General features: G+C 49.5%; 1 protein-coding gene across 5 annotated transcripts in view; it reads left to right on the top strand.

Annotated features, from left to right (window-relative positions):
- The window catches only part of DOCK11 (dedicator of cytokinesis 11), a 126,725-nt gene that overhangs the window by 89,714 nt on the left and 9,387 nt on the right, over window positions 1–27,624 (top strand). For all 5 annotated transcript variants that reach the window (XM_075941156.1, XM_075941158.1, XM_075941154.1 and 2 more), the window contains 12 exons: window positions 409–524; window positions 3,238–3,375; window positions 7,013–7,195; window positions 8,312–8,425; window positions 9,932–10,147; window positions 10,242–10,299; window positions 16,210–16,316; window positions 16,452–16,574; window positions 21,104–21,217; window positions 22,668–22,814; window positions 23,706–23,916; window positions 26,064–26,254. In XM_075941156.1, the coding sequence (XP_075797271.1) occupies window positions 409–524; window positions 3,238–3,375; window positions 7,013–7,195; window positions 8,312–8,425; window positions 9,932–10,147; window positions 10,242–10,299; window positions 16,210–16,316; window positions 16,452–16,574; window positions 21,104–21,217; window positions 22,668–22,814; window positions 23,706–23,916; window positions 26,064–26,254 (1,718 nt within the window). The remainder of the gene's footprint in view (window positions 1–408; window positions 525–3,237; window positions 3,376–7,012; window positions 7,196–8,311; window positions 8,426–9,931; window positions 10,148–10,241; window positions 10,300–16,209; window positions 16,317–16,451; window positions 16,575–21,103; window positions 21,218–22,667; window positions 22,815–23,705; window positions 23,917–26,063; window positions 26,255–27,624) is intronic.

Here is a 27,624-nt window from a genome sequence, read left to right as displayed (position 1 = left end):
GCCAAAGGGTTTGTTAAGTCACCCATTCCGTATGGAGACGGAATTTCCCTCTTCCGATCTCGCTCCCGCTTCTGGGTGGCAGGGAGGGACGGGCAGTGTTCTGGGGTTAGTGAGAGAGCAGGAGACACCTGGCCCCACGTCGGCTCCGGGGAGCCATCTTGGAGAGGCAGCTATGGACTGGGATGTCCTGCTGCGTCCGATTTGGGGGCCGAGGGAAGTGGCGAGAGGACACTCACACGCTTCCCTCCGTGTGGTGGCGATGCTGCCCTCGCCTGCCATGGGTAAAGCGGGTCCTTCCTGCGTGTAGGTCTCAGGAGAGCTGGAGTTAGCCCCCTTGTGTGTGCTGAGCTCCATGCGGGCCCATGTTCTGCCGGGCTCCATCACTTGCCTTTTCCTTCCTGCTCCTAGGTGCGGGCACTTCCGAAGCAGACATTGTACACCAGGCCTTACTAGAAGGCAACACAGCCACCGAAGTTTCCCTCACAGTCCTGGACACCATTTCTTTTTTCACCGAGTGTTTCAAGGTGAGCATTGAAACCAGCATTGTCCTTTGTGTAGCTCAGATCCCCACCCCCAAAACAATGCCCGTTTGCAAAGCCTGTGTTGGGCCCATTCGATTGGGAGAGTGCTCGGTCCAATAGCCTAAAGTCACACCACACGGAAGTATGATGCAAAGAAAGAAAACCGCAGCTGGGCCTTGAGCATGTATAGGTTTATTGACAGACTGATTTCAATAAAATAAGTAAATATATCCAGCCAGCGGGTGTGTTTAGGAATTCAAACAAATGCAAAAAGCCAAGAAGTCACGCACGGTGTTGCTCGTGCTTTGTGCCATGTTGTTTTAAGAGCTGTGGTGAGAGTTGTGACGGTTAGTAACATGGCTCAGCTTCTGAAATGACTTCTGCAAACGTGGTTATAGCTTTTGACTTTTTGGTTGGTACAGAAAATACAATCGCTGAGCAAACTGTACGGCTTTGTTGTGGGTCTTGCTGATTTTCCTACCATCGTTTGTCTGTACTTATTTACCCAACTCACTTTAGAACTCCTGTTTCTCTGGTTTAAGAAATGTATGTTCTGCTGTGCCCGGGTGTGCTAGTCATGTACAGTTCAAGTGCTTGCTCATGTCGATCCCATCCTGCGCCCTCTCAGTTCTGGTAGAGGCCCTGGAGGTTTTTTGCCTTACTCTGTAGCATGGGGCACAGATCACTTGCTGGAGGATTCTCTGCATCTTGGGGTCTTCAAACCATCATTTGAGGACTTCAATATCTGAGACATAGGTGAGAGGATTATTCCAGGAGTGGGTGGGTGAGATTCTGTGGCCTGCACTGTGCAGGGGGGTCAGACTAGATGATCATAATGGTCCCTTCTGATCTTAGTCTATGAGTATGAGTTCCTACTGCCGTGGTCCCCAACACAGTGCCCGCGGGCACATGGCGCGGTGCTTGCGGGGAGCGTCGGCCCCGGGCGCGCAGCGCTTGCGGGGGGGAGGGGGGAAAGCGCCGGCCCCAGACGCGAGGCGCTTGCGGGGGGGAGGGGGGAGCGGCGGCCCCGGGCGCGCGGCTATGGGGGGGGAGCGGCGGCCCCAGGCGCGCGGCTATGAGGGGGAAGCGGCGGCCCCGGGCGCGCGGCTATGGGGGGGGGGAGCGGCGGCCCCGGGCGCGCGGCTATGGGGGGGGGGAGCGGCGGCCCCGGGCATGCGGCTATGGGGGGGCCCCGGGCATGCGGCTATGGGGGGGCTGCCCCTGGGCATGCGGCTATGGGGGGGCGCCCCCGGGCGCGCAAGTGTCCCCACCCCCTGGCGCCCGGCGGGCGAACGGCCACGCCCCCTGGCGCCCGACAACCTCAAAAGGTTGGGGACCACTGTCCTATTGCCTGGGGCGGTTAGCCAGTGCGCCTTTCCTTCACCTAGCCAGAGTCTGCTGTTGGTCACTTCAGCGGCTGAGACCAGCAGGTCTTGTTGGGTAGCAGGCAGCCCTCCACCACAGCGACCTGTTTCACTAAGTAGAAAGAGGTTTACATGCTGGGCCCTGGACCAGGCTGAGCAGACCATGCTGCAGGGCGGTTCCTGAACTATCTTCTGCACCCCATGCTCCAGGGCGCGTCCCTGTCATCAGAGTCCCCTTGGCCGCTATTCCAGCCTTCCACCTGCCGCTCCAGGGCAACCCTCCTGACATGACAGTCCTGTTTTGGAAAGGTCTGAAGAGTCTCTACTAGCACGTCAGGGATCCTGTCCCTCCCTGGCACCTTCCGCCTGGTGCCATTGTGGCTGATAGGTCCTCCCTTCAAGCCTCTGGCTTCCTGCTCTCTTCCTCTTCTCTCCTGGTTTGTGCCTGCTGGTGACAGTGTCTGTCCACTGGCTCTCTGAGATCAGGGCGCTGGCCAATGTTCTGCGAGAACAAGGTCTAGCTGTGGCCGCATTCATTGTTCCTGTGCAAGGTATTTTCACAGTTTCGGACCAGCCAGGACATGCGCTTACTGATCTTCTTTCTGGGGCATCGTAAATTGGAAGAAGGGCACAAGTTGCGCGCTCTGGGCTCAGGAGGGCACTTCCCTTGATACCGACAGAATGAAGCCGTTTCACGGGTCAGTGCAATTATTCCTTGTGGTGGGGCAGGATGAAAGGTTCCCTGGCGTCTGTGCAGAGGGTTTCATCCTGGATCGCAGCCTGCTTCTGTCAATGCTAAGAGCTGGCAAAATTTTCTTCACCGGTGACTATCCCCGCTGTACTAGCCCAAGTACCCATTCAGGTTATCTGTGGGGCTGCTGCTTGGTCGTCCATCCACATATTTGCATCTCATTATGCACTTACCCAGCAGGTCTGTGACGATGCTGGCTTTGGGAGAGCAGTGTTGCAAGCCGCACGTCCGTGAGCACTGAGCCCACCTCCTCGGACGCGGCTTGTGAATCCCCGAGAATGGAATGGACGTGAGCAAGCACTCGAAGGAGAAAAATGGTTCCCTGCCTTGCGGAACTGGTGTTCTTCGAGATGTGTTGCTCCTGGCCATTCCGTGGCCCATACCCCTGCTAGCAAGAAGGAACTGAGAGGGTGCCAAAGGGTGCCACAGCTGACCCTTCCGATACCGCTAAGGCAAACAAATCTGACAGCCGCGCAGGCAGGCACGCATGCACCTCAAATGGAATGGGCATGAGCAACGCTCTCGGAGAACATCCATTCCCAAAGGTACGTCCCCCTACGCCGGGTGTTTCTGCCGCCTGACTTCTCGCCTTGCTTTCCAGACCCAGCTCGCGAACAACGACGGCCATAACCCACTGATGAAAAAGGTTTTTGATATTCATCTCGCCTTTCTCAAGAACGGGCAGTCGGAGGCAGCTTTGAAGCACGTCTTTGCTTCCCTGAGAGCGTTCATTAGCAAGGTAAGCGCAGAAGCAACACATGAAGCAGTCAGGAGCCCCCCGACCGTGAGCGCAAGGTACTGATGCTCCTTGGGGCTGGGTACAGGCTCTCACTGAATGCACAGGCGAGACTCAGAAGTCACTGCCCTGACATGCCTGGTGTCAGTATGTATTGCCCCCTTCCCCCTCCAATGCTGCTCTTTGAAGCATTTGTGCAAACCGGCAGCATTAAAATGAGCTTGCCCAACGCCTAAGGCCTGCTGCGTCTATGGGAGGTAGCACCATACGCAGCTTTTCCAACATTCAGGTGGTTCCTTTTGGCTCAAGGTGCATTTTTGAACCGGCCTCCCTCCCCAGCCAATCGCGAGGCAGTTCACGTGCTCAGGCAAACTCACGCCCGCCCTGCTGGATCTCTGTGCAAGATTCCCAGAGCCAGAGCTCCTGGAGGGGTGCCCCAGAGCTTAGTCCTTACACCCATTGGGCTGCAAAGCGAGGGGTGAGTTAAGCTCCTGGCTGGTGCCAACGGGGCAACTCGGCTTCAGTGGAGTCTCGGCCATCCCCAGCAGCTGTGCTGGATTTGGCTGAGACATTTTCAGGGGCTTGAAAAATGATCTGAGTTCAGTTTTCTCATCTCCCCCTCCCCCCGTGACACACTGCTTCTGTAAAACGAGACAGGCCCAGTAGATGGTATCTGCAAGGAAGTGCTTTCTCTGCCCGCTGTAACCACATGGGTTCTAACCAGCCTTCCCCTACTTGTGTGAGACTTTAAAGGGCATTTCTAGCAGCAGAGTGAGACTAACGCAGCCAGGGCAACCAGCTCTCAAAGACAGCTGCAAGGCTGGCTTCTTTGTTTGCAAACTGGCTCTGGGATTTGAAAGTCCCAGCCAGTTGATTTTGGTTTGCACCAGCAACCTTGATCCAGCAACAGTGAATTCTGGGTGTTGCTCAGCTGCAGTTTGGGTGCATTATGATAACACACCTCCTTAAGCACAGAGGGAATGGGAATAAAGCAGGGAAGAGCCTAAATCATGGTGAGTTGGTAAAGCCAGCGGTTAGGGGAGGAAATCTTTTAATTTCACCCACATTAGATCCATTTTATCACTGGTCTCAATATCTTCCCTTTTATACTGAACTCTAATTGGCAACCCACCAGGGAGGAGACAGAACTGGCACGAGAAAACTGAGGTCACACTGTGCTTAATTGTTTAAAAAAAGAGGAAGAAAAAGTTCTGGTTCGTTCCCTAGTGGAAACAGTCAGAAATCCATTATTTTTAATTGTTTACTCACATGGTTGCTGCCAGCCCCAAGTTGCTGGGGAGAAGGCTGCCATAACACGCCTTGCTCATGGGCAGGAGTGGTCCTGAAATGAAGAATTATGACGGGTGCGTATTTTGAGGGTCCAGCTCACTTGATCCGCGTCGGGCTGGAATCTGCAATGTCCAAGTGGAACCGAGAGGTGGGATGATGGGCGCTGGGTGCAGATCCCTACGCCTTGTCCACTGGCCTTGCTGCAGATTAAAGCTACAGGGGGGGCAACTTTCACTTTTGTCACAGGCAAAGGTCCATGAGAACTTCCTGCCAGTGGAGATCAGGAGTAGCAGGGCTCCGCTCCACCATACCCACTCTCCATCTCTCTCGCCTCCCTGGCCTGCCAGCTCTCCTCCCTCGCCTTATGCTAGGGGAGGCAGCTGGCACAGGAATCTTTTCCCATAGTCAGAGGTGACAGTAAGTGTGGGCATCCTGGTGTGCAGCTCTGGCAGAAGCCAGCGGGGAGCTATGTGAAGAGCTGGCAGGGCCCTGGGTTGCTATAGGACAGAACTGGTAAGAAACTTTAAATGACTTTCTCCGCTGCCCATAGCACAGGGAAAGTCTCTGGCTGCGTTAAGGGCACGAGGGCTACTTGTCTATTCAGGCACTTTCTGTGCTGTATGGCTGCTGCTCAGACGTCCCTGGGACCCTTTGCACTTCTTCAGCTTTTCCAGATACAAGGCTCTGGAGGCTGCTCTGCCACCAGGTGGTGGGGCATTCCCAACTCTTGGGGGCAGAAGATCTAGGACTGTTTACACCCAGGGAGGATTTGCCCCATAGACAGGAACAGGCAAGTTACCCCTTCTCTTGGGCATGGAATGACTTCTCCTTGCACGGCCGAGAGCTGCCTTCCCACAGCTGGCACGCTGCAGGAGCGGCTGAGTTTTAGAGACCTGGGGAAGAGTCTCTGAACGTGCTGGGGCAGCCGCAGTCTTGCAGGTCTAAGACTTGTGCGTGGTGCAGTGCCCGGCCTGCAGGCCAGAACCAAACCCTACCATAAATCCATGGCCCACCAACCTCAGCCCAGCTTGACTAGCCTGCACCCTCGGCCAGCTGCCTGTGTGTGGCTCACCTCCTGCCTTTTCTGCTGCAAGAGGGCAATGCTACAGTAAGCAGCAGTTAATCTTTAATCATCGGTGTCTTCTGTGCACACTTTGTGAGCTCCTTCCTAGTACACTGAGCTTTGTTTTCTTTTTCCCAGTTTTTTTCCAGAAAATGTTCATTTTGGCCAAAGACCAAGACTTAGCTGCTGTCTCGCTCGTTCTAAGCTGCTGCTACTAATATTTCTATTACCAATTCAATGTCAGAGTCCTGCCCCACACATCGGAGCCCTGGGGGGCGGGCTCATGCAGCAGCCGTGCTGGCAGTTGTATTGCCCAGCAGCCTTCCAGACACACCCTCGCGGGGCAAACCCCCTGACACTCTGTGACCTCGTACGGCGTGGTTAGCATGTCTGGGGGAATGCCACCCCCAAACACACAGCCACGCACCAGGGAAGCCGCCCGGGCCATGGGGCGAAGAATTGCAGTGCAGACATTTGGGCTCAGGCTGGATTCGAGGCGCTGGGAGTCTCTATCCCAAGCCTGGACATCTATCCTGCAGATCTTGGCCCTGCTGCTCCACCTCCTTCTCAGTGCATAAAGGCTGCGAGGCTGGTCTTGGATTGCACCATAAGTGCGCCCTGAGCGTTGGTGTGTGTTCCAGGCCCACGGGCCCGGCTCGCCCTTCTTCTCTTGTCTCGACCTCACCACAGCCACAAGAAGTGTCCTTGGGCCACCCCCAGGCTCTCCCTGGCTGAGGTTCCCTTGTGGTGGGCTGGAAGGTAGCTTGCTTCCCCCATCCACCTCCTTCCTTGTCATTCCCCGGCTGCTCTGGCTTCCCTGCCCCACCATGAGGCCCAGTGAGTTCTGGGAGGAAGCAGATTGCAACACCAGGCAGCTGGCAGAGGGAGCTTCAGCCACAATCACTATTTTCAGAGTAGCTTGGGTTCCAGATTTCCTAGCTGCTGCCATTCCACTCCTGCTGCTCTTCCTCCCTCCCATGCCTACTGCTTCCTTGGCTGCAGGGAGCTGACTGAAATCCCAAGCTCCCTAGGACAGGATGTGCCTCGTTTGTGACTCTGGAGCTCCATGAAAAGTGAGGGCCTTTTATAAACATCCAGCAATTAACAATCAGACCCTGAAATGCTTCCCACGAGTAGTTACAGGACCCAAACATCAGCCAAGGCTCATTTGCATCCTGATGCGAAGACGAATACGGTCCTGGGTGCACGTCTGGGGTGTAGTTGTGCGTGCGTGTCCATGCTGGGGTTAAAGGGTGTTGGATTAACTTGGGCTCATTTCTTGTGAAGTTCCCCGCAGCATTTTTTAAAGGGAGGGTGACCATGTGTGCAGCCTTGTGCTACGAGGTCCTGAAGTGCTGCACCTCCAAGCTGGCCTCCACCAGGAACGAGGCATCAGCCCTCTTGTATCTGCTGATGAGGAGCAACTTTGAGTTCACGAAAAGGAAAAGCTTTCTGCGAACACACCTGCAGGTCAGTGAGAGGTGGCCTGCGGTGCATCTCCGGCCTTAATCTCCTGCTTTCCCTCCTGCAAAGACAGGGACTATGACACTGAACTGCAGCCTGGCGATCAAAATATTAACGCCAGGACTCAGCTGTCGTCTGGCATTAGCGATCTCAAAGCACTTTACCAAGGAGGCTGGTGTTGTCCCTTTCTATTTGGTCACTGGAGGAAGTAAGGTATGGAACAGGGCAGTGACTTGTCCACGGTTGCGTAACAGGCAGGGCCAGGAATAGCACCCAGAACTCCTAGGCTTTATGGGGATTTATTGACCTCTGTCCTATTCCTCAGGGAGTCTGAGAAGGGAGACTTTTTTTTTCTGTCTTGCAATCCTTATTTGGTTAGAAATCCCACCGGTTCCAGTAACTTCCCTGGGCGTTTGGTCTAAGTCGTGCTTTCAGGATTTGGCCCAGAATCCTTATGGTGAAATACATTTACCATTAAATAGGGATTTTTAGAGGGTGCTTGGAAGGCCCACCTCTTTGTCAAGAGATGGGTAAAGAGAATGGGGGTGGTAGTCTATTTTATTTTTAAGCTTTTAATTATTTGGTCTCAGTGTGAATGCACCGAGAAGGTCCTGGGTATATTCTCTGCAACCTGATTCTGGGACAAGAACCTTGTTATCTTCTGACCAGTTCAACTGGCGCGCCTACAACCCAAACTATCCAAATTAATATTTACCATCCTTATATCAGGCCACAGGAATCGGGTGGGAAGAGCCTGCCTGTTTGATTGAGGGAGGAATTCTCCTGGGAGGTTGCTTCTGGCTTCTGTTGTATAGTTTTCAGTAACTGTTAAGAGCACCAGAGTAGCAGATGAGCTTTGAGTTGTTATAAATCACAAAAGAGGGGAATATGATGAAATGTTTGATAAATATGGCTGCCAAATTTGTATTTTGACTGCTCTTGGCCTAAGAGTTTGTTGTTTTAATAAGTGGAATCATACTCATCCGATTGTGGTGGTGTAAACGAGGAAACGAGAGAGGCCTATGATCAAATGTATTCAATCTGTATGAAAGATCTCAAACATCTTCTTATACAGTTGTGATGATAAAGCCCAGGTATGAAACCCTGCCCCTTTTCCCACAGATAATAATTGCAGTGAGCCAGTTAATTGCTGATGTGGCACTCAGTGGAGGATCACGGTTCCAGGAGTCCCTATTCATTATTAATAACTTTGCAAACAGCGACAGGCCTATGAAGGTAAGTTGGATTCATGAAAGCAAATAATAAGTTGTCATGACCCACCACCAAGTACATGGCTTGGGAAATGTAAACAGAGGTCTCATTTAAAACCTGAATGTTGTGGATTTATGCTAATTACTTCTGTAACCAGCTGCTGAACCATGTTTATCCAGTCAGAGGAAGCAGGCATTTGGGAGCTCTCCTGGCTGTTTGACTTGCTGTGTTTATTGCAGTTGGTGGGAATGAGAACCGCAGCTGAGCTTACAGCTTTGTGAAGCATCACTCTCTGGGCGGCCGAAGACCTTTCAAAGAAAGGGAGGGAAGAGAGAGCCTGATGTCTCGTGTAATAAAGCCGGCCATTAAAAATAAAAATCTGAGATAGTTGCTCTCAGTAAAAGAGGTTGCAATGGTTATTATTTTAATTTTGCTTTGCAGTCTGTCTCTTTTGGAAAGCAATTGCATGCCTGTGTGCTAAAGTAGCAGGAATACATTCTGTCTGCTTCATTAAACTTCAAGAGACAATGCTTGCAATCTGGTTACATTTTACAGAATGTAGCTGTCCGTCTAGGAAAGGAAAAGCCTGGGTAAAGGTTCATAAGACCATCATTTTATTTAAAGGCAGGGGAGGAGGAGAACCTCTGTAAAATTTTGCCCTCTGATAGAATGAAACTGACGGTTGGAATTGGTAGATAACAGAGGAAGATCTGTAGTTCTGTTTTGCACAGGAATGTTTCTGCGCATTTGAGGTTCACAGAGTCATGCTTTACTGGCTGTATTTTATACATGTGGACCTTTAAATAATACTTTTCAGGGAAGGGAGTGTGTCTATTAATTTCTAGGTTTTTATGTACATGTTGTACAGTACTATGCTCACTTTTAGTACAATATAAAAAATGAACCACACTAGACAAGAAACAACTGAGGCGAGTGTCGACACAAGTGAAAAATACTTCAGGAACTAGTGCAGGCCCAGTTCTGTAGCCCACACTCACGTTAAGAAGCACTTGTGTAATCCACACAGCTGCTGGGTGTGGGTCACTGTCCCATCTAGTGGCACTTAAACTGCTTACACAGGGAGAATGAGTCTCCTCTACAGCCTTAGCTGAGAGCCAGCTGGCTTTTAGCTCCTACAGTAGAGACTCATGCATGAAGCTCCAGAGGTCCAAGGTTCCGTTTTGCCTGCATTACACTTGCTCGCGGTACGTAGGCACAGGAAGCGCCACTGAAGTCAATTTGGCTACTGTTTGCATGAGCACACGCTATTCAACTGAAGCAGGAGTGGTAAAATTTGACCCTGAACAAGAGGACTTGCAAACCCCCAAGTGCAACGCACTGTTTGCATAGCAAATGACACTGTAGGATGAATGTATTAAAAGTCCAGTCAATATATCTCCTGTACCTTGTATGTGAAAATTGCTAGTAATTAAACTGCATATTGAGTAACTTGAAAGGCAGAGGTGTCGGACAGAACCTCGAATATCTTTATTTCTGTGTTTGCTTCTAATTAGATTTGTTTTGTGTCAGGCAACTGCTTTCCCCTCAGAAGTGAAAGATTTGACCAAGAGAATCCGTACTGTGCTTATGGCTACCGCTCAAATGAAAGAGCACGAAAAGGACCCTGAAATGTTGGTCGATTTGCAGTACAGCTTGGCCAAGTCCTATGCTAGTACCCCAGAGCTCAGGAAAACGTGGCTGGACAGCATGGCAAAGATTCATGTCAAAAACGGAGATTTTTCAGAGGTAATCAGTCAAAATCAATTGCAAGCAGGTGGTGGAGAGAGGCAGAGATTCCTGCGAACTCCTGTAATAGCTCCTGTTTTGTTTTATTTTACAGGCTGCCATGTGTTACGTCCATGTAGCAGCCCTCGTTGCTGAGTTTCTTCACAGAAAAAGTAAGAGTTTTGGGGAGGAGAATGCTGCTTTTTCTGTTCATCTTTGAGCTTACAAGTCGTCACAATGTTTTCAAGATCAAATTGACCTTTTTTGGTAAAGGGTTGTTTTCAGGATACACCGGGTTTGTCTGAAAAAGTGAACTAAAAGGAAAACTGCAGAATAGGAAGGTACACATCTAAAGGCCAGTCAGTGTTTTCAGACCCAGGACTGACAGCTCCTAATTGCCTCCCCGATATTTTGATCGTTCTGTGAGTGTCATTGCGGAGTTCAAAGTCATGTGTTCCTTCGCAGCGCCGTGAAAGAGGAATTGCTTTATGTCCTGTACAACTAGATAAAGAGCCAGTGGTGGCAGAGGACTTTGTGGCTTTGTGCAGAACAGGAAGTGGGGGGCAGACTGGTTGGTTTTAAAATATCACCATTCTGCAAGGGAAAACAAGTTTGTCTTTTGAATAAGTCCCTCCTCCGACAGCGACTGTGTTGCAGTCCAGCGATCGGCTCCCTCTGACCTTTTCTAAAGGGTGCCATTGAAACGGTAGCTTGAATATCGCTGCCTGCAGTGGATCTGCAAAAACTAGTTAGAATGGAGCAGAGACCAGGGTACCCTGGTTTTCAGTGGTAGTGTGCAAAGCTGATTGACGGCTCCTTATCACCATGCTCTGGGGGCCATAGTCCCTGTCAAAAGTTTTGCAGAGCTCTGGAGGTGTCTGTGGCCAAAACTCTGTGGGTCCTGCCCTTCTGGCAGACAGTAGTCAGCCTCAGAGGCTCACCGTGCCCCACCACACAGCCTCTCTCCGTACTAGAAGCAGGGGTCACAGCCTGCTGAGCCATCCTCATCACAGGCTAGTCCATAATATGGGCGATGAAACCCCTCTATAGTCCTGGCCTCCTTACCCAGGGACAGACACTGTAGTGGTGTGGGAAGGGTTGGGGGAACCCGGGCTCACCCACTATTCCAGGTTCTGGCCCAGGGACCCTAAGGCAGTGACTATAAACGGGGTTTGTTCTATTCCCCATCTGGCCACTTTCTCCCAGTAACTTTTCTCTGGTACCTGAGCAGCCTCTCCTGCTCCTCCACCGCACTCTGCCTGACTCGCAGTTCTCAGCTCTTACTCAGACTCCTCTCATTCTTGGATCCTTGGCTCCTTCCTTCCTCTGTGCGTGCCCCTGAACTAACAGAAGAAGAGTAACCCTTTTAAACCAGTCTCAACTGGTTCTCGATTGGCCTCAGCCTGTCGTTTAGCCTGTCTCCCTTGGCTATGGAAGGTTCCTAATTGGCTCCAGGTGTCCCAACTGGCCTGATTGTCCTGCCTGATTCTGGAAAGTTCCTGCTGGTTCTAGGCCAGCACTGGCCAGATTACCCAGAGAACAGAGACCTTAATCTAAAGCTCACGTACCTCCCTTCAAGAACTCTCCTGTAGCCAGATTGCCTGACCCAGTCACAATGTATTGTGTTCATCAAAAACTCTTCTGGTTATGTATACAAAATGTACAACGTTGCCAATGCATGAGTCATGACAAATCTTGGGTACACTCTGTTCCTGTGACTGGAGAGTAAGGGAGGCTGCAGCCAGCGGAAAAAGAAGAGGAACTGATCCATAGAGTGCATGAGTGAGCAATGCTCCTGGAGAGCTTTGCTTGTCCATCACACACGCAAGGCAACAAAAGCAGAATTACTGATGCTTTTGCGATGTCCAAGGAAGAGTCCTGTTTCAGAATCTCTGCCACTAGGAACTGGCAGCCCTGCACATCTACTCCCTTGTGCGCCAGCGCTGACTGTCACTCAGCATGCACGTTCAGAGCACACGCACACCCTGCGGCTCCTCTCTTCCCCCCGTGCCTTGCCACCCGTTCTGTGGTTCACGACTGACTCTGTGCAGCATGCTGGACACCATTTGGTAGTTGCCAAGTAGGACGTGTGTTCACTGTTTTGTTGTAGAAGAAACCAGGGCTATGGAGGAAGGAGGAGGGTGTTCTTCCAAGAAGTGGGACCCTGCCCAGCTGGAACAGGCTGGAGAAGAAAGGAATTAATTGGATCCAAAGGAAATAGCTCATGTCCATGAGAAGGCACAATCCAGCTGGCCCTGCTGTCAAACAAACCAAGGCAGTTGGAGCAAGCCCGTGTCTCGGCGGATATGTAGACCAATCGTCTCTTAAGCAGTGTGACTGACTCAAGGGGCAATGTGTCCATGCCTGAGTTATTAGTTGCCATTCCCTCCAATTCCTTGCAGCTGCAGAGGGGTCATTTGGAGGCCACACACTAAGGTGCCGATTTATCTGTTTAGACTCTGTTCCTCTCTTTGAGATACAAAGTCAGGGCACCCTTGAGACCTTGCGTGTCCCTTACAGGTTGCAACTGACTACTGAAGTGCTTTTCGACATCAATCTTTTTATTGCAGTAGCAACTAGAGACCACCCCCCGCCCGAGATTGGAGTGCAGTTGTGCCAGGTGCTGGACATGCCCAGACAGTCTGGGCAGGGCCGGCCTTAGGGAAAATTGCACCCCCGGGAGAACTTGTACTGTGGTGCCTCTGATCCCTTCTGGCTCCTAAGGGCTCCTGGGCTTCCACGGCACATCCCCTCTGGGCCTCGCTGCCTCCTCCCATGTTTAATTTGCATTGAAAGAGATGCCAGAGTGAGCCCGGCACAAATTAAGCCATGACAGGGCAGCCTGATACCAGTGTGTGCTGCCCAGGGGCACAGTGCTGAAGGCAATGCCACCGCTGGCAGCAGCGCAGAAGGAAGGATGGCCTGATATATGGCGTATTGTCACCCTTCCTTCTGCGTGGCTGCGGAGGCTTGTGGTGCCTGGTCCGTGCTTCATGGCATGCTTTGCACCGTCTTGCCAGAGCTCCTGGCAACCCCACAGCCTTCTGGCTACTTGGCTCACCAGTGGTGCCACTTCAGATTTTGCGGGGAGGAGAGGGAGGCAAAACTTTAGGTCTGTTTGTTTGTTTGTTTGTTTGTTTGTTTGTTTGTTTGCAGATAACTTAGATGCAAGCTCTAGATTTCACCGTACACAACAAATCCACAAACTTATTTCCATCAATAATAATTGAAATGTACAGATAGGGAAAGCAAGAAAAATGCTGCTTAAGAACTTGTCAGACTCTAAATTCAATGATCTAAACGTCTAAACGGGACTTGTTGCAAACGGACTAGTGAACGAAGAATGAAACCAGCAAATTGTGCCTGGCGTTAGGATCTTTCTTTATGTAATAGAGGCTGTGGGCTTTGCTGTTTTGGTGTAGTCATGTTGGTATCGGGATGAGAGCAATAAGGTGGGGGAGGGGGTATTTTTCATTGCTGCAAATGTTGTTGGTGAAAGAGACCAGCTTTGGAATTGGACAGAGCTTGTCTGTGGCACTCAAATGGGCTGACCTTTCACCACCCAAAGTCGGCCCCAAACCAAAAGAGTTCTTACCTCACTGGCCCGCCTTGTCTGTGTTTTAACCGCTTTAAAGCTTGAACTCTGAGTCTCGACTTCTACTGTCATTCAAAAACGATCTGACCTCCCCTTCATAATATCCCATAACTGTGAGAATTAAATATTATAAACTTACAAAAAGCTTTTAAACCAAACAATTTATATTACACTTTAATGTTAGGAAAAATAAAAAGTGCCTTTTCCAAGCCTATGAATAAGCCAGAGCAGCAGGACTGCAGCACGAGGGGTGGGCAGGGGCAGAGCCTAGATCCCCACTAGCGTTCTCTCTCCATGTAAGGAAACTGTAAGTCAGGACAATTGCACATTCTCGGTTCCTCACACCCCCAGCAGGGCCCCCGTGACGTCCAGAGGATGAATGAGGTTTGCAGGAGATGGGAGTAAAGAACGGAGCATAGAAACATGCACAGCAGCTTGGACCAGGCCTCCTGCCCCGAGGAATTTCAGCCTCCTGCTAAGTTCAGCACGGAGCAGGAGCAGTGAGAACAAGCGAGCCTGAGGCCCAGCAGTAGGAATCAGGGACTGAATGAGCGGTCCCGGCAGGCAGGCAGGCAGACAGACAGACAGACACTACCCTTTCCCACTCCTGTTCAGATCCGTGCAGGTGCAGTTTGTTTACCTTGCCTGTCCTGGTCCCAGGCTGCCTCCAGCAAATGGGAGGGGAGCTTGGCAGGCAAGCCTTGGCAGAAAACTAGGGCATGTAATGGGACCTCGAGTATTTCCTACCCCACCCCTCCACATTGTCATCTCTCTGCAGGGGAGGGATGGGATGGGAAGGGAGCAGACAGGTTAGCTGTGCTCAGTGTGCGCTCCAGTGGCAGTGCCAGGAAAGGAGCTAGCTCTTTCCTGGACAAGTGGGGCTCTTAGGGGGCAGGGGAAGAGAAGGGATGTAGACCTGGATCTGCTACACTAACACATACACAGAGAGCAGGGCTGCTCCAAGCCCCCAGCCAGCCAGAACACACAGAAACACCCTGCCAGCAGGGGAGAGGGGAGGGAAATGGGGCATTTTCCCTGGGGCCTAGTGATTCAAAGGGTCTTGGGGCTCTGGCAGCGACAGTGCCCCAAGGCCTGTGCCCTTTAAAGTGCCACCGTGGCACAGGGCGCATCTCTTAGGGCTGCCTGGCTCCAGGCATTGCCCCCTCCGCCCCCCGCTGCTGCCGCTGCTCCCAGCAGAGGTGTTATCTGAGTGAGTGCCTTCCAGCGCAGCTTGGCTGTGTGGTTTTGTTCTCTCCCCAGCCCCTGCTGGGCTGGCTGCAGCGCCTCTCCTCCGTAAGCCCAGCTGGCTGGCTGCAGCTAAGGGCACGTGGGACTGTTCAGATGTGCCCCAGTCAGCTCCTCGCCAGGGCTACAGCCCCGGTCGCCCTGGTCAAAGGCTGCCAGTGAGTCTGGGCCCAAAGGGCCCAACAGTTCAAAGGCTGGGAGGGGAAAGTAAGGCACAGAGAGTGGAAGTGACTCCCCCGAATCCCCTGCGTGGCCAGTGGCAGCACTGGAAAGAGAACCTGTGTCTCATGACATGCACACAAGTGCCCTATTTGCAGAACCACAATGCCTCTCACTCCGAGGTATGATGTGTCTTCACGATGCTTAAGTATACGCCCTGCTACCGGCTGGGGGCCGACTGGCTGAGTAGCAGTTTGGCAGAAAAGGACCTGGGGATTATAGTGGATGAGAAGCTGGCTATGAGCCAACAGGGCGCCCTTGTAGCCAAGAAGGCTAATGGCATATTGGGGGGCATTAGGAGGAGCATTGCCAGCAGATCCAAAGTTGTGATTATTCCCCTTTCTTCGGCTCTGGTGGGGCCACCTCTGGAGTATTGGGGCCACTTCTGGGCCCCCCACTACAGAAAGGATGTGGGCGCACTGGAGAGGGTCCAGAGGAGGGCAACCAAAATGATGAGGGGGCTGGAGCACATGGCCTATGAGGAGAGACTGAGAGATTTGGGCTTATTTAGTCTGCAGAAGAGAAGAGTGAGGGGGGATTTGAGAGCAGCCTGCAACGCCCTGAAGGGAGGTTCCTAAGAGGATGGAGAGGGGCTGTTCTCAGTGGTGGCAGAAGACAGAACGAGGAGCAATGGGCTCAAGTTACCATGGGGGAGATCTGTGTTGGAGATTAGGAAAAATGATTTCCCCAGAAGGGTGGGGAAGCACTGGGATGGGTTCCCTAGGGAGGGGGTGGAATCTCCATCACTAGAGCATTTATGTCCTGGCTTGACAAAGCCCTGGCTGGGATGATTGAGTTGGGGTTGGGGTTGGTCCTGCCTTGGGCAGGGGTGACTCCTGAAGTCTCTGCCTGCCCTAGGATTGTATATGTCTAAGGCATTGTATATAACAGATAACATGAAAGCAATGGGAATCTGCATTACAGAGCTGTCGTACAGGTAACCATAGCATGGTATTCCATACTCCGCATTAGCCTGTTGAACGGTATTTTAATTTGTTCGTATTTTTCTTCTTGCTGCCCATAGAATTGTTCCCTAGTGGATGCACAGCCTTCAGGAAAATCACGCCCAATACTGACGAAGAGGGAGCAATGAAAGAAGATGCCGGGATGATGGATGTTCACTATAGCGAGGTGGGATTCCCTCAGATTGATTAAGAAAAATGCGTTAAGATTGAGCCGCCCTGGTGTGGCAGAATTGCCATTCTGATGGCTTTCGCGAGGCCTCCTCTCCCCCAGAGAACAGCCTCCCCTTTGTGCTTCATACAGGAGGTCCTGCTGGAGCTGCTGGAGCAATGTGTAGATGGCCTGTGGAAGGCGGAGCGCTACGAAGCCATTTCGGAGGTTTCCAAACTGATCATTCCGATCTATGAGAAGCGCCGGGAGTTTGAGGTAGCTATTTGGAGCTTGCCTTTGTCTTGGTGAGAAGTCCCCAGGCTGCCTGGGAAAGACGTTCTTGATTTGAGAGTGAACAGCAGGTGTGATGGGCTGTTTTATTTCTTCTGTAGACTAGCGACGTCAAATCTCGTTGAATTGGTTAAGTGGTTAACTGCAGAGCTAAGACTTTAACTGACTAAAGGGGGTGCCCCCTGCCCACTGGGGCTGGGCTTGAGCGGCCCCTGCTGCAGCTCCTGGCCCCCACATGGGGGTTGCTGGCTCCCAGCCTGTGCGGGATGGGAGTCAGCAGCACCACGTGTGAGGTCTAGCAGTGCTGAAGCAGCCCTCCATCTGCAGCTAGGCCACAGGCAGGGGGCTGCTCCCAGGTACCAGGTAACCGTTTAACCCGTTATTGTAGACTCTATATTACTGATGAATATTGAACAAAACAAATTAAAGCAAAACTCTAATAGTTCCCATGAGACACCCTCGACACATCAATAGGGGCCCAACTGAGCAAAGATTATAGCTACCATCCACATTACAGACTCCCATAGAACCCCCTGTTTCTGGACGCCCTTAGACTTGGGAACGTGTTGAGGGTTTTTTGAAGCAGATTGTGTCCCTTCCTTTGACACGAGGGGTAATTGGGGCTAAGTGGAACCTAGAGCTACCAGAGCATGAGCTGCCTCTAGGCAAACATTTCCTTCCATTCCCCAATGGATACGTGTCTCTCCCGAGCCTGGATCTTTCTTCCAAGAGGCAATGCAGCCCAATGTGTCCAAGCTTAGCTCAGCAGGACCCCTGTCAGGAAAAATTAGTTGTGCCCTACACAATCGCCTGCTGCAGACCATGGGCCCTAAATGATTAAAAGCAGATAACCAGAAATGACAACTACCGCTGCAGCACATACTGTCTTGCTTAATGCACAGTGGTTGCATGTCTTTATGATAAACCAGCTCGAAGTCCTGTACAGGCATGTTCCAAAATGTGTCATGTCTGGCTGATCCCCAGACTGACAACATGTGAGCTATGCTCCAGCACGCAGTCATGTTTGTTAATTTTCCTCAGAACAGGCACAATACACATAAGAATATAAGAACGGACGTACTGGGTCAGACCAAAGGTCCTTCTAGCCCAGTATCCTGTCTGCCGACAGTGGCCAGCACCAGGTGCCCCAGAGAGGGTGGACCAAAGACAATGATCAAGCGATTTGTCTCCTGCCATCCCTCTCCAGCCTCTGACAAACAGAGGCCAAGGACACCATTTTATCCCCTGGCTAACAGCCTTTTATGGATCTAACCTCCATGAAATTATCTAGCTTCTCTTTAAACTCTATTATAGTCCTAGCCCTCACAGCCTCCTCTGGCAAGGAGTTCCACAGGTTGACTACATGTTGTGTGAAGAACTTTCTTTTATTAGTTTTAAACCTGCTACCCATTCATTTCATTTGGTGTCCTCTAGTTCTTCTATTTTGGGAACTAATAAATAACTTTTCTTTATCGGCCCTCTCCACACCACTCATGATTTTATAGACCTCTATCATATCCCCCCTCAGTCGCCTCTTTTCTAAACTGAGAAGTCCCAGTTGCTTTAACCTCTCCTCATATGGGACCCGTTCCAAACCCCTAATCATTTTAGTTGCCCTTTTCTGAACCCTTTCCAAGGCCAAAATATCTTTTTTGAGGTGAGGAGACCACATCTGTACACAGTATTCAAGATGTGGGCATACCATAGTTTTATACAGGGGCAGTAAGATATTCTGGGTCTTATTTTGTATCCCTTTCTTAATAATTCCTAGCATCCTATTTGCCTTTTTGACCGCTGCTGCACACTGTGTGGAAGTTTTCAGAGAACTATCCACGATAACTCCAAGATCTCTTTCCTGATTTGTCGTAGCCAAATTAGCCCCCATCATACTGTACGTATAGTTGCGGTTATTTTTCCCTATGTGCATTACTTTACACTTATCCACATTAAATTTCATTTGCCATTTTGTTGCCCAATCACTCAGTTTGGTGAGATCTTCTTGGAGTCCCTCACAGTCTGCTTCTGTCTTGACTATCCTAAACAGTTTTGTATCATCTGCAAACTTTACTACCTCAATGCTTACCCCTTTCTCCAGATCATTTATGAATAAGTTGAAAAGGATTGGTCCCAGGACTGACCCTTGGAGTACACCACTAGTTACCCCTCTCCAATCTGAAAATTTACCGTTTATTCCTACCCTTTGTTTCCTGTCTTTTAACCAGTTCTCAATCCAAGAAAGAACCTTCCCTCTTATCCCATGGCCGTGTAAATTACACAAGAGCCTTTGGTGAGGGACCTTGTCAAAGGCTTTCTGAAAATCCAAGTATACTATATCTACTGGATCCCCTTTGTCCGCATGTTTGTTAACCCCTTCAAAGAACTCTAACAGATTAGTAAGACAGGATTTCCCTTTACATAAACCATGTTGACTTTTGTCCAATATATTATGTTCTTCTACATGCTTCACGATTTTATTCTTTACTATTGTTTCGACTAATTTGCCCGGTACTGAAGTTAGACTTACCGGTCTGTAATTGCCAGGATCGCCTCTAGAGCCCTTTTTAAATATTGGTGTCACGTTGGCTACCTTCCAGTCATCAGGTACGGAAGCCGATTTAAAGGATAGGTTACAAACCACAGATAAGAGCTCAGCAATTTCCCATTTTAGTTCTTTTAGAACCCACATGCCTCTGGCTTTTACCAGAGATGGCTGGTGTTTTTCTGTACCCGAAGGGCCGCAGGCTGTCCTTGGAGGAGCCAGCTGGCCTTACTGAGAGCGTGCCTGCGTGGCTGCAGACTGAATTTGGTTCTATGTGTGAGTAACCTCACAGGGGACGTTCAGGGATAGCTTTCCATTCCAAGGACTTTAGGAAAGTTGGAGTGAAAGTGCATTGCAGTATGTCAAAAAAGTGTTTCTCGGGGGGACTTCAGAGCTTTGCTTCATAGGATTTGAAGTGGATCCATTTTCTGCTTTTCCTGAACGTTTCTACGATATTTTGTCACCACTTTCATACCAGAATTTGTACTGAATTCTTGTATAGGAATTGTTAGAACATAAGAACAGTCAGACCAAAGGTCCATCTAGCTCAGTGTCCTGTCTGCAAACAGTGGCCAATGCCAGATGCCCCAGAGGGAGTGAACAGAACAAGGAATCATCAAGTGATCCCTCTTCTGTCACCCATTTCCAGCCTCTGACAAACAGAGACTAGGGACACCATCCCTACCCATTCTGGCTAATAAGTATTGATTGATCTAATTTCCATGAATTGATCTAGTTCTGTTTTGAATGCTGTTAAAGTCCTGGTCTTCACAACATCCTCTGGCAAGGAGTTCCACAAGTTAACTGTGCTCTGTGTGAAGAAAAATTTTCCTTTGTTTGTTTTAAATCTGCTGTCAATTACTTTCATTTGGTGACCCCTAGTTTTTATATTATGGGAACAAGTAAGTAACTTTTCCTTACTCACTTTCTCTATACTTGTCATGATTTTATAGATCTTTAGCATATGCCTCCTTAGTCTCCTCTTTTCTAAGCTGAAAAGTCCATCTTTTTAATCCTTCTTCATATGGGGCCCATTCCAAACCCCTAATCATTTGTGTTGCCCTTTTCTGAATCTTTTCCAAAGGCAATATATCTTTTTTGAAATGAGGCAGCCACATCTGTACGCAATATTTAAGACGTGGGGGTGTGGCGTATGCGTGACCGTGCCCCCGGGTGCGCGAGTGGCCCCGCCCTCTGGTGCCCGGCAGGCGAACAGCCACGCCCCCTGGCGCCCGGCAGCTTCAAATGGTTGGGGACCACTGGTTTAAACTATCTTGAGCAGTTTAGTATCATCTGCAAATTTTGCCACCTCACTGTTTACCCCTTTCTCCAGATCATTTATAAATAGGTTGAACAGGACTGGTCCTAGTATGGATCCTTGGGGAACACCACTAGTTATATCTCTCCATTCTGAAAACTGACCATTTATTCCTACCCTGTGTTTCCTGTCTTTTAAGCAGTTCTCAGTCCATGAGAGTACCTTCCCTCTTATCCCATGGCAACTTACTTTACTTGGTTTTTGTTTCCTGGAATCCTGATCTTGGACAAATAAAAATGTTGGACAAAGATTTTGAATATTATTTCAATAAATATTCTGATTTAAAACATCACCAAAACTTTCAGGAAAAACAGAGTGTTTCAAATATGTCAAAAAGTTCAGTTTTTAGAAAAAGGTCAGTTTTCACCAGAAAAATTTGGAGCGGGAAGTATTTTAAGCAGCTCCTCTTTCACAAGATGTCCTGCAATGAATGGTCTGAGCTCTGAACCCAGCAAGGCATTTAGCAGTGTGCTAAAATTTACCAAGAGTAATCCCATGAACGGGACTATGCTTGTGCTTAATGTTAAGCATGTGCTTAAGTTGTGCATTTTCTAAGGTGCCTCTGTGCTTTGCTGCATTGGATCAGCCCTGAGACCCTTTTCATGTGATTTTACCTGAGTAATGTTGAGACACACCTGGCTTTTTTCTGCTTTCTAGAAACTTACTCAGCTGTACAGAACACTTCATGGAGCTTACACTAAAATACTGGAGGTGATGCACACGAGAAAAAGACTTCTAGGAACCTTTTTCCGAGTGGCCTTTTATGGACAAGTAAGTACATAGATCATCAGCCTGTCAACTAACCTGCCCCAATACTCTCTCTTTGCAAAGTCATCTCATCCAAGAAGCATTCTAGTTGCCTTCACTACTGGTTGCTTTGAGATGGTTCTGCATTTTGCGCTCTCGTGCTCTTTTATATAGTTAATTCTTCAGTACAGGGCATCTGTGCCTTGTTAGTGTGTTATTACAGAGCTTTATGACAGTGGCTGGGGTCCTCAAACACAGCTGGCTCATTTACACTACAAGTCCCATTGATTTTTTTTTTAACTGAGATTTCACCTCTGAAGTGATTTAGAAATGTTGGAAAATCCCACCCTCTAAAAGTATTACTGCAATAAGATAAAGTTTTAAATCACTTTGGACTACTCAAGCAATACCGAACCAACAGCAACCAGGTATCTTTCCCTCTGCTGAAAACCATTGACTTTTCCAGGTATTAACACTGGTCTGTTCTGGGGCAAGGTCGGCTGAAAACCAGATGGCACAAAATGACCCAGTGTTGTTGCAGGTTTGACATACTCAGGCAGGGGCTGCCTGCAATGCATATAGTCTGATGTCTCTCCCATTGGACTTCTATAAAACAAAGGACAAAATCCCTTTTAATAAAATGGGCTTTAATTTTCTATACACTGGGATCATTCTAACTCAGGCATGTCCAAAGTCCGGCCCGGGGGCCAATTGCGGCCCGTGTTCCGGTTTAATACGGCCCCACAGGTAATTTGGCAATATCTATCTTTTATGGCCCCCAACGAATCCATATGTATTGAGATGAATACATTGTAAAATCTCAGTTAATGTCAGTTGGTCTAAATCAGTTATAAATATATTTGGACACAACATGTATACTTGGTGTTATGTTCCTGTTCATAATTTTTGAACTTAAAAGTTGACAGACAACCTTTATTACCAATAATATGTAATGTACTTTACAATGTTCCTGACATATAGTTCAGCTTCCTGGATTTTTTTTCATCTGGCCTTCAGATATGAAAGGCAGAGTGCTTTAACACCTGTTTAGATTTGTCATCCATGTGACGAAATGAAAAGTATGCCGTTTGCAATAAACTTTGCATAAAATAGTTAATTTGCATTTAATTTTAATGGTTCAAAGAATGTCAGGCAAAATGGTCGGCCCTCACGCATGTTCACTTCATCAAATCTGGCCCTCTTTGAAAAAAGTTTGGGCACCCCTGTTCTAACTGCACTTACAGCGATGACACTAAATGATGCTCAGCTTTATTCCCAGCACAGAGTCCAGATTTTCACTGTGAAAGTGTCACAGCTTTGTAGTGATCATGTCACAGGTGCTCTCTTACCAAATAGCCCTATCTTATCGGAGCAGGGTTTTAAAAAAACATTTTTAAATGAACTTTGTAAAATAAAATGTTTAATGACCCGAAATCTCTCCATTCACCACCTACATCTTTCTGATCAATGCTAGACTTTCTTTGAAGAGGAGGATGGCAAGGAATACATCTACAAGGAACCCAAGCTGACTGGCCTTTCAGAGATATCCCTGAGGCTTCTTAAACTTTATGGAGAAAAATTCGGAGCAGAGAATGTAAAAATGATCCAGGATTCCAATAAGGTGGAGTTAAACGGCCTGTGGTATCGCTGAGTCTGATGGCTCTGCTAAATGCTTTGAAGAGTGAGCGCTAGGCTGCAGAGCAGATAGAAGGAATGGTAGGACTGTCAGAAGCGAAGGAGATCGAAGCTACCTTGTCCTCCTCATTCCTATAGACCCCCCCACCCCATGCAAACATCACAGCTGGGGCCCTGTGAGGTTGGAGGGAGGCAGGTCTCAGATCAGACAGAGATGGATCTGGAGGGCTTCAGGGGACATGATCTACACCCTCTCCACACTGAGCCACACAGCCAGAGGCAGGGATCCGCATGGAAGGACTGATGCCCATATAGCCGGGGACAGAGTTGGCTGTGACTCCTCAGCACCTGCCCATCAGGGCTGAAATGCCCCTTGCCCCTTTTGCAAACTCTTCCCTTTTATTAGGACAGTGCCTTGGGATTCCCCGCATCCCTGGGCCTGCTTGTTCTGCTCAGATCGAGCGCCCCTCTGGCAGTAGAGTGTGATTCTCGCTGGGCGTAACCCCGAGAGTGTTCGGAACATGTGGACTTGCTTTGAAATTCTGTTACCATCATGGACTGTGACTGTGTCTTTATAGCACTGCGTGGCGGGGGTAAAGGTGCTGTGGGAGCAGCTCGTTGCATAAGCAACCTGATGCTATCTGGCAGAAGTCCAAAGAAATTCCTGTGGGTGATAATCAGCCAAGGCAGCAGGGCCATGTTATTTCAACCCTTGAAATAATGTGCAAATGGGACTACAGTGTTGTCTAGGCCTCGGGCTGGTCTTCTGCCTGGGGTAAATGAACCCCTGATGGATAAATACATGAACATCTAAACTAGTCAGTCATATAGTTTGTGCCTCTTTCCTGCTCTAGTATCTAACTCTCTCCTCACATAGGTAAATGTCAAAGATCTCGATCCCAAATATGCTCATATTCAAGTGACGTACGTGAAGCCTTACTTTGAAGACAAAGAGCTCTCTGAAAGAAAGACTGAGTTTGAAAGAAACCACAACATTGGCAAATTTGTGTTTGAAACTCCTTATACCTTATCTGGGAAAAAACATGGCTGTGTGGAAGAGCAGTGCAAAAAACGGACTGTTTTAACTAGTGAGTACAATCTTCTAAATAGTAGGGAATAGGAATCGGCAAATATTGTTTTAACATTCAAATCACAGCTGAGTAACCGCCAAAAATGGCAGGAATGTCCCCTATCTCTCACTCAGACCCATGCAGACGTGTTCATTTTGCTATGTTACATTTTATTTCCATGTTTAAAGTGTCTGCTAATTATAGCATTAAACCCTGGCTCTCTCGTTGCTCTAGGGGAATTCTGTGCTACTGTGGGGGCGCAGAATTCATGTCGCCCACAGATTTCTTTGCTTCCCCGCAGAAAAAATTACCTTCTGCTGGGGAAGCAAAGGGAAGCCGTTAGAATGGTCACATGCTCCTCCCCAGGAGCGTGGGCGCTTCCTTGCAAGCTCCCAGAGCAGCTGGCACAGAGAGGTAAATCACTGCAGGGGCAGAGGGCTGGGGACGCCACAGCCAGTGCTGTCAGACCCACCTGGGCCTGGGTCAGACTCACTCCGCACACCCACCTAACCCCCATAAGTCTATGTCCGGCCCATTGAGCCTCGACCCCACCAGATCCAGAATCCTCTTACCAAGCCCCCGGTACCCAGGCTCCCACTCTCCAAGCCCCCCACCCATGCACCCGGTTCTCTCCCATCTCACTGGGGCTGGGGACACCCTGGCTGGGTAGCTCCTTTTCTGTGCCAGGCTCAGCTGCTCGCCTCTGCTGGGCTGCGGGTGGGGGAGGAGTGCATTTCCCTTGCACAGAGCATCTGGGGACTGGAAGAGCTGCTCACCTGTCCTCCTAACGCTCCTATATCCAGAATACTTATACCCAGAACCCTCCCCCCACCGAGCCTCACTCCCCACACCTAGAACCTGTGTTCCCTGTAAGTTGGGTGCTTCTGCAGCCACTCACGAGAGATTCCTATGCCTAGCCCATTAGCAGAGGGCCCACAGCTAGGTTTTCATTTCTACTGCTGGTGCACGGCCGCACAAGCCTTGGTGCACATAACAAAATGTATTCCACACATGGATGGAAAAGATTAGTGGGAACATTACCTAGAATCCTAAGCCCCCGCCTGCCAAGTCCCTCCCCCTGCATGCAACCTCCTACCCCTCTAGTCAGAACATCCCCAGCATCCAGCCTCCCCACCACTGCACCCAGACTGCCCCCACACTCAACCCCCCGTCTCAGTGTACTTCCTGTGCACCCGAATGACCCCAGTTGAACCATCTGCAGATGGATCCCCCCCATCCCTCTGAGCTCCACACCCCCTGCACCTGGACCTAGGACCCTGTGCATTGCATCCAGACCCTCCTGCATTTGTACCCCCACTGAGCCACCCATACCCAGACTGCCCCACACAGAACCCTCTCACCCTACATCTGGCTCCCTATCCAAGCCTCTCCACCATGGGGCCTTGCTGGGCTGAGCCTGCCTGCCCCACACCTGGCGCAAAGGGGCAGGTCCCCAGGGTGTTTCTGGGACAGGCCGAGCCCTTGCCCTGTGTCAGACTCAGGTGCAGCCTCACTGCCGAGTCCTTGCCCTGGGAGTGGAGGGATCTGCAGGGTGGTCTCCATCTCCATGCAGCCACTGGCCTGTGCTCCCCACTGCCAGGCTGGAGCCTCCCCGTTTATTTTTTCACAAACAAAATGTGCAGAAGTTTAAAGTACTGTGCGCGGAATGTGTATTTTGCTGTGTGTGCAGAATTCCCTCGGGAGTCTCCAATACGAGGACGTGGGCCAGTCTCCATACTGTGTTAGATCTGATTTATTCAACCTCCGCCCTCCGGCCCCTCTTGCTTGTGACCGTGGCATGTCTAAACACCATGGACAGGCCTGCCGACTGGGGGCAGAGAAGGCCCAAAGGGAGCAATAGTTCCGGTCCCTGGCGATTCAAAGCTGCTACCATTGTAGCAGTGCCTGGCGCCCCGGGCCCTTTAAATTGCTGCCAGAGTGCCATGCCACACGCTCTGGGTGGCTCGGAGGACTGGATGGGGGGCAGCAGTGCACTCCTCTCCTGACTCCTCTCGAAACTCGGTGGTAGAACAATCGCTCACTTCAGCACAGCCCGGAAAGCTCGCTGAGGTTCCCAGGGCAGGGACCTGTTCCAGGAGCCCTTGGGAGAGGGGTCTATGGAGAAGACCTTTCAGACCGTCCATTCTCTTTGATATGTTTAACAGCTTCAAACTTGTTTCCCTACGTGAAGAAGAGAATTCCGGTAAATTACGAACAGCAAGTTAATCTCAAGCCAATCGATGTGGCTACTGACGAGATCAAAGACAAGACAGCAGAGCTGCAGAAGCTCTGCTCTTCCAATGAGGTGGACATGATCCAGCTACAGCTCAAGCTGCAGGGCTGCGTTTCTGTACAGGTAAGGCCCGTCAGGAGCATAGCCGGGGTTTGTGCACCTCTTGAAACATTACTGCTGAGCAGCGTATTTACTTTCCAGAAATCATTAACTAGCTCCCTGGAGCGCGGCAGGCCAGCCCCTGCCAGCAACCCTGAGTGCTTTCCAGGTAAGCCAATGGGACTACTCAGGGGAGGACACACCATGCTCAGGTGCTGGTTACATTTAACGGCTTTGATCTGGAAGTGGCAGACAGAAACAGCTTCACGAATCCTAACTTGTCCCCAGTCTCGGACACAGCCTTTGAGTCTTGAGTGGGCAAGAGGTCACGCACCAACATGGAAATGAAGGAATGTTTGTTTCCTCATTTATCTTTTTGTATGTAAAGATCATAAATTGAAAAAGGAAAGGCTAGCACAACCCTTAAAGCAAACTGTTGTAGCTGCTTCACTCACAGAATGCAAAATATGAATGTACAGTGATGGCTGTAATGGCAAACTCTGCATACATTTTTATAATACGATAGTTTTATTGGTGCTTTTCTCCTCTGAAAGTGATTTTTAATAAAGGAAGCAGCAATCAGAATTATGTCCAGAGTGTGTAATCTAATGAGACTGTCAATGTGAAATAACAGCAAAATAATGGAATGAGATGACGCAGACAACGAATATTGATTCTAATATTAATGCAGCGTGAGCTCACTCATTTTTAGCTTACAGAGTGTATGTTTCTCCCTGTCTATATGATAAAATACATGATATTGGCCCAAATAGCCATATGAAATGCAAAACAGCTAGGGCCTCTTTCATGCACATGATATGGGACTTCAGGATGATAATAATGAAAAACTTTGAAAAACTTCCTGTAACAAATAAAACAAGTATTAGCAAGAGGTTGAAGAGACCTGAAACGTGTATATTGGGAGCTGGCAGGAGCGGCCCAAGGCGGGCTGCTGCAGCTGGTGCCCCAGGTGGAACATTCGATTGGGGCCCCCACCTGCATGGCCGTCAATGGAATGACATCATCGGGTGCCCCGGGCACCCCGTAACATCATCATCAGGCGCCCTGTTGAAGGCAGCACCCTAGGTGACAGCCGAGTTGGCCTATAGTCACAGATTCAAACCAGAAATATATATAATATAATGTCTTTAAACAATTTCGTGGGAAGGGAAGGAAATGTTAATCACAACATTCAGTTGTTTATTCTGCAATAAGATATATTTGTCAAGACTATCATCATAATGTCTTATTGTAAATGACTTTGAATATCAGGAAATAAATTTTTTCCACACCCCCCCCTCCCCCCAAAAAATTTAAAGCCTAACATTTTTAACTACAGGTGTCTTCTGTTATATAATCAGTAGTGTAGCATTGCTACCCCGTACAGAAATACA

Source organism: Pelodiscus sinensis, chromosome 13 (genome assembly GCF_049634645.1).
Source record: "Pelodiscus sinensis isolate JC-2024 chromosome 13, ASM4963464v1, whole genome shotgun sequence".
Taxonomy (NCBI): Eukaryota; Metazoa; Chordata; order Testudines; family Trionychidae; genus Pelodiscus; species Pelodiscus sinensis.
The sequence above is the reverse complement of the archived record's forward strand: the minus strand, read 5'-3'. Positions and strand labels throughout refer to the sequence as shown.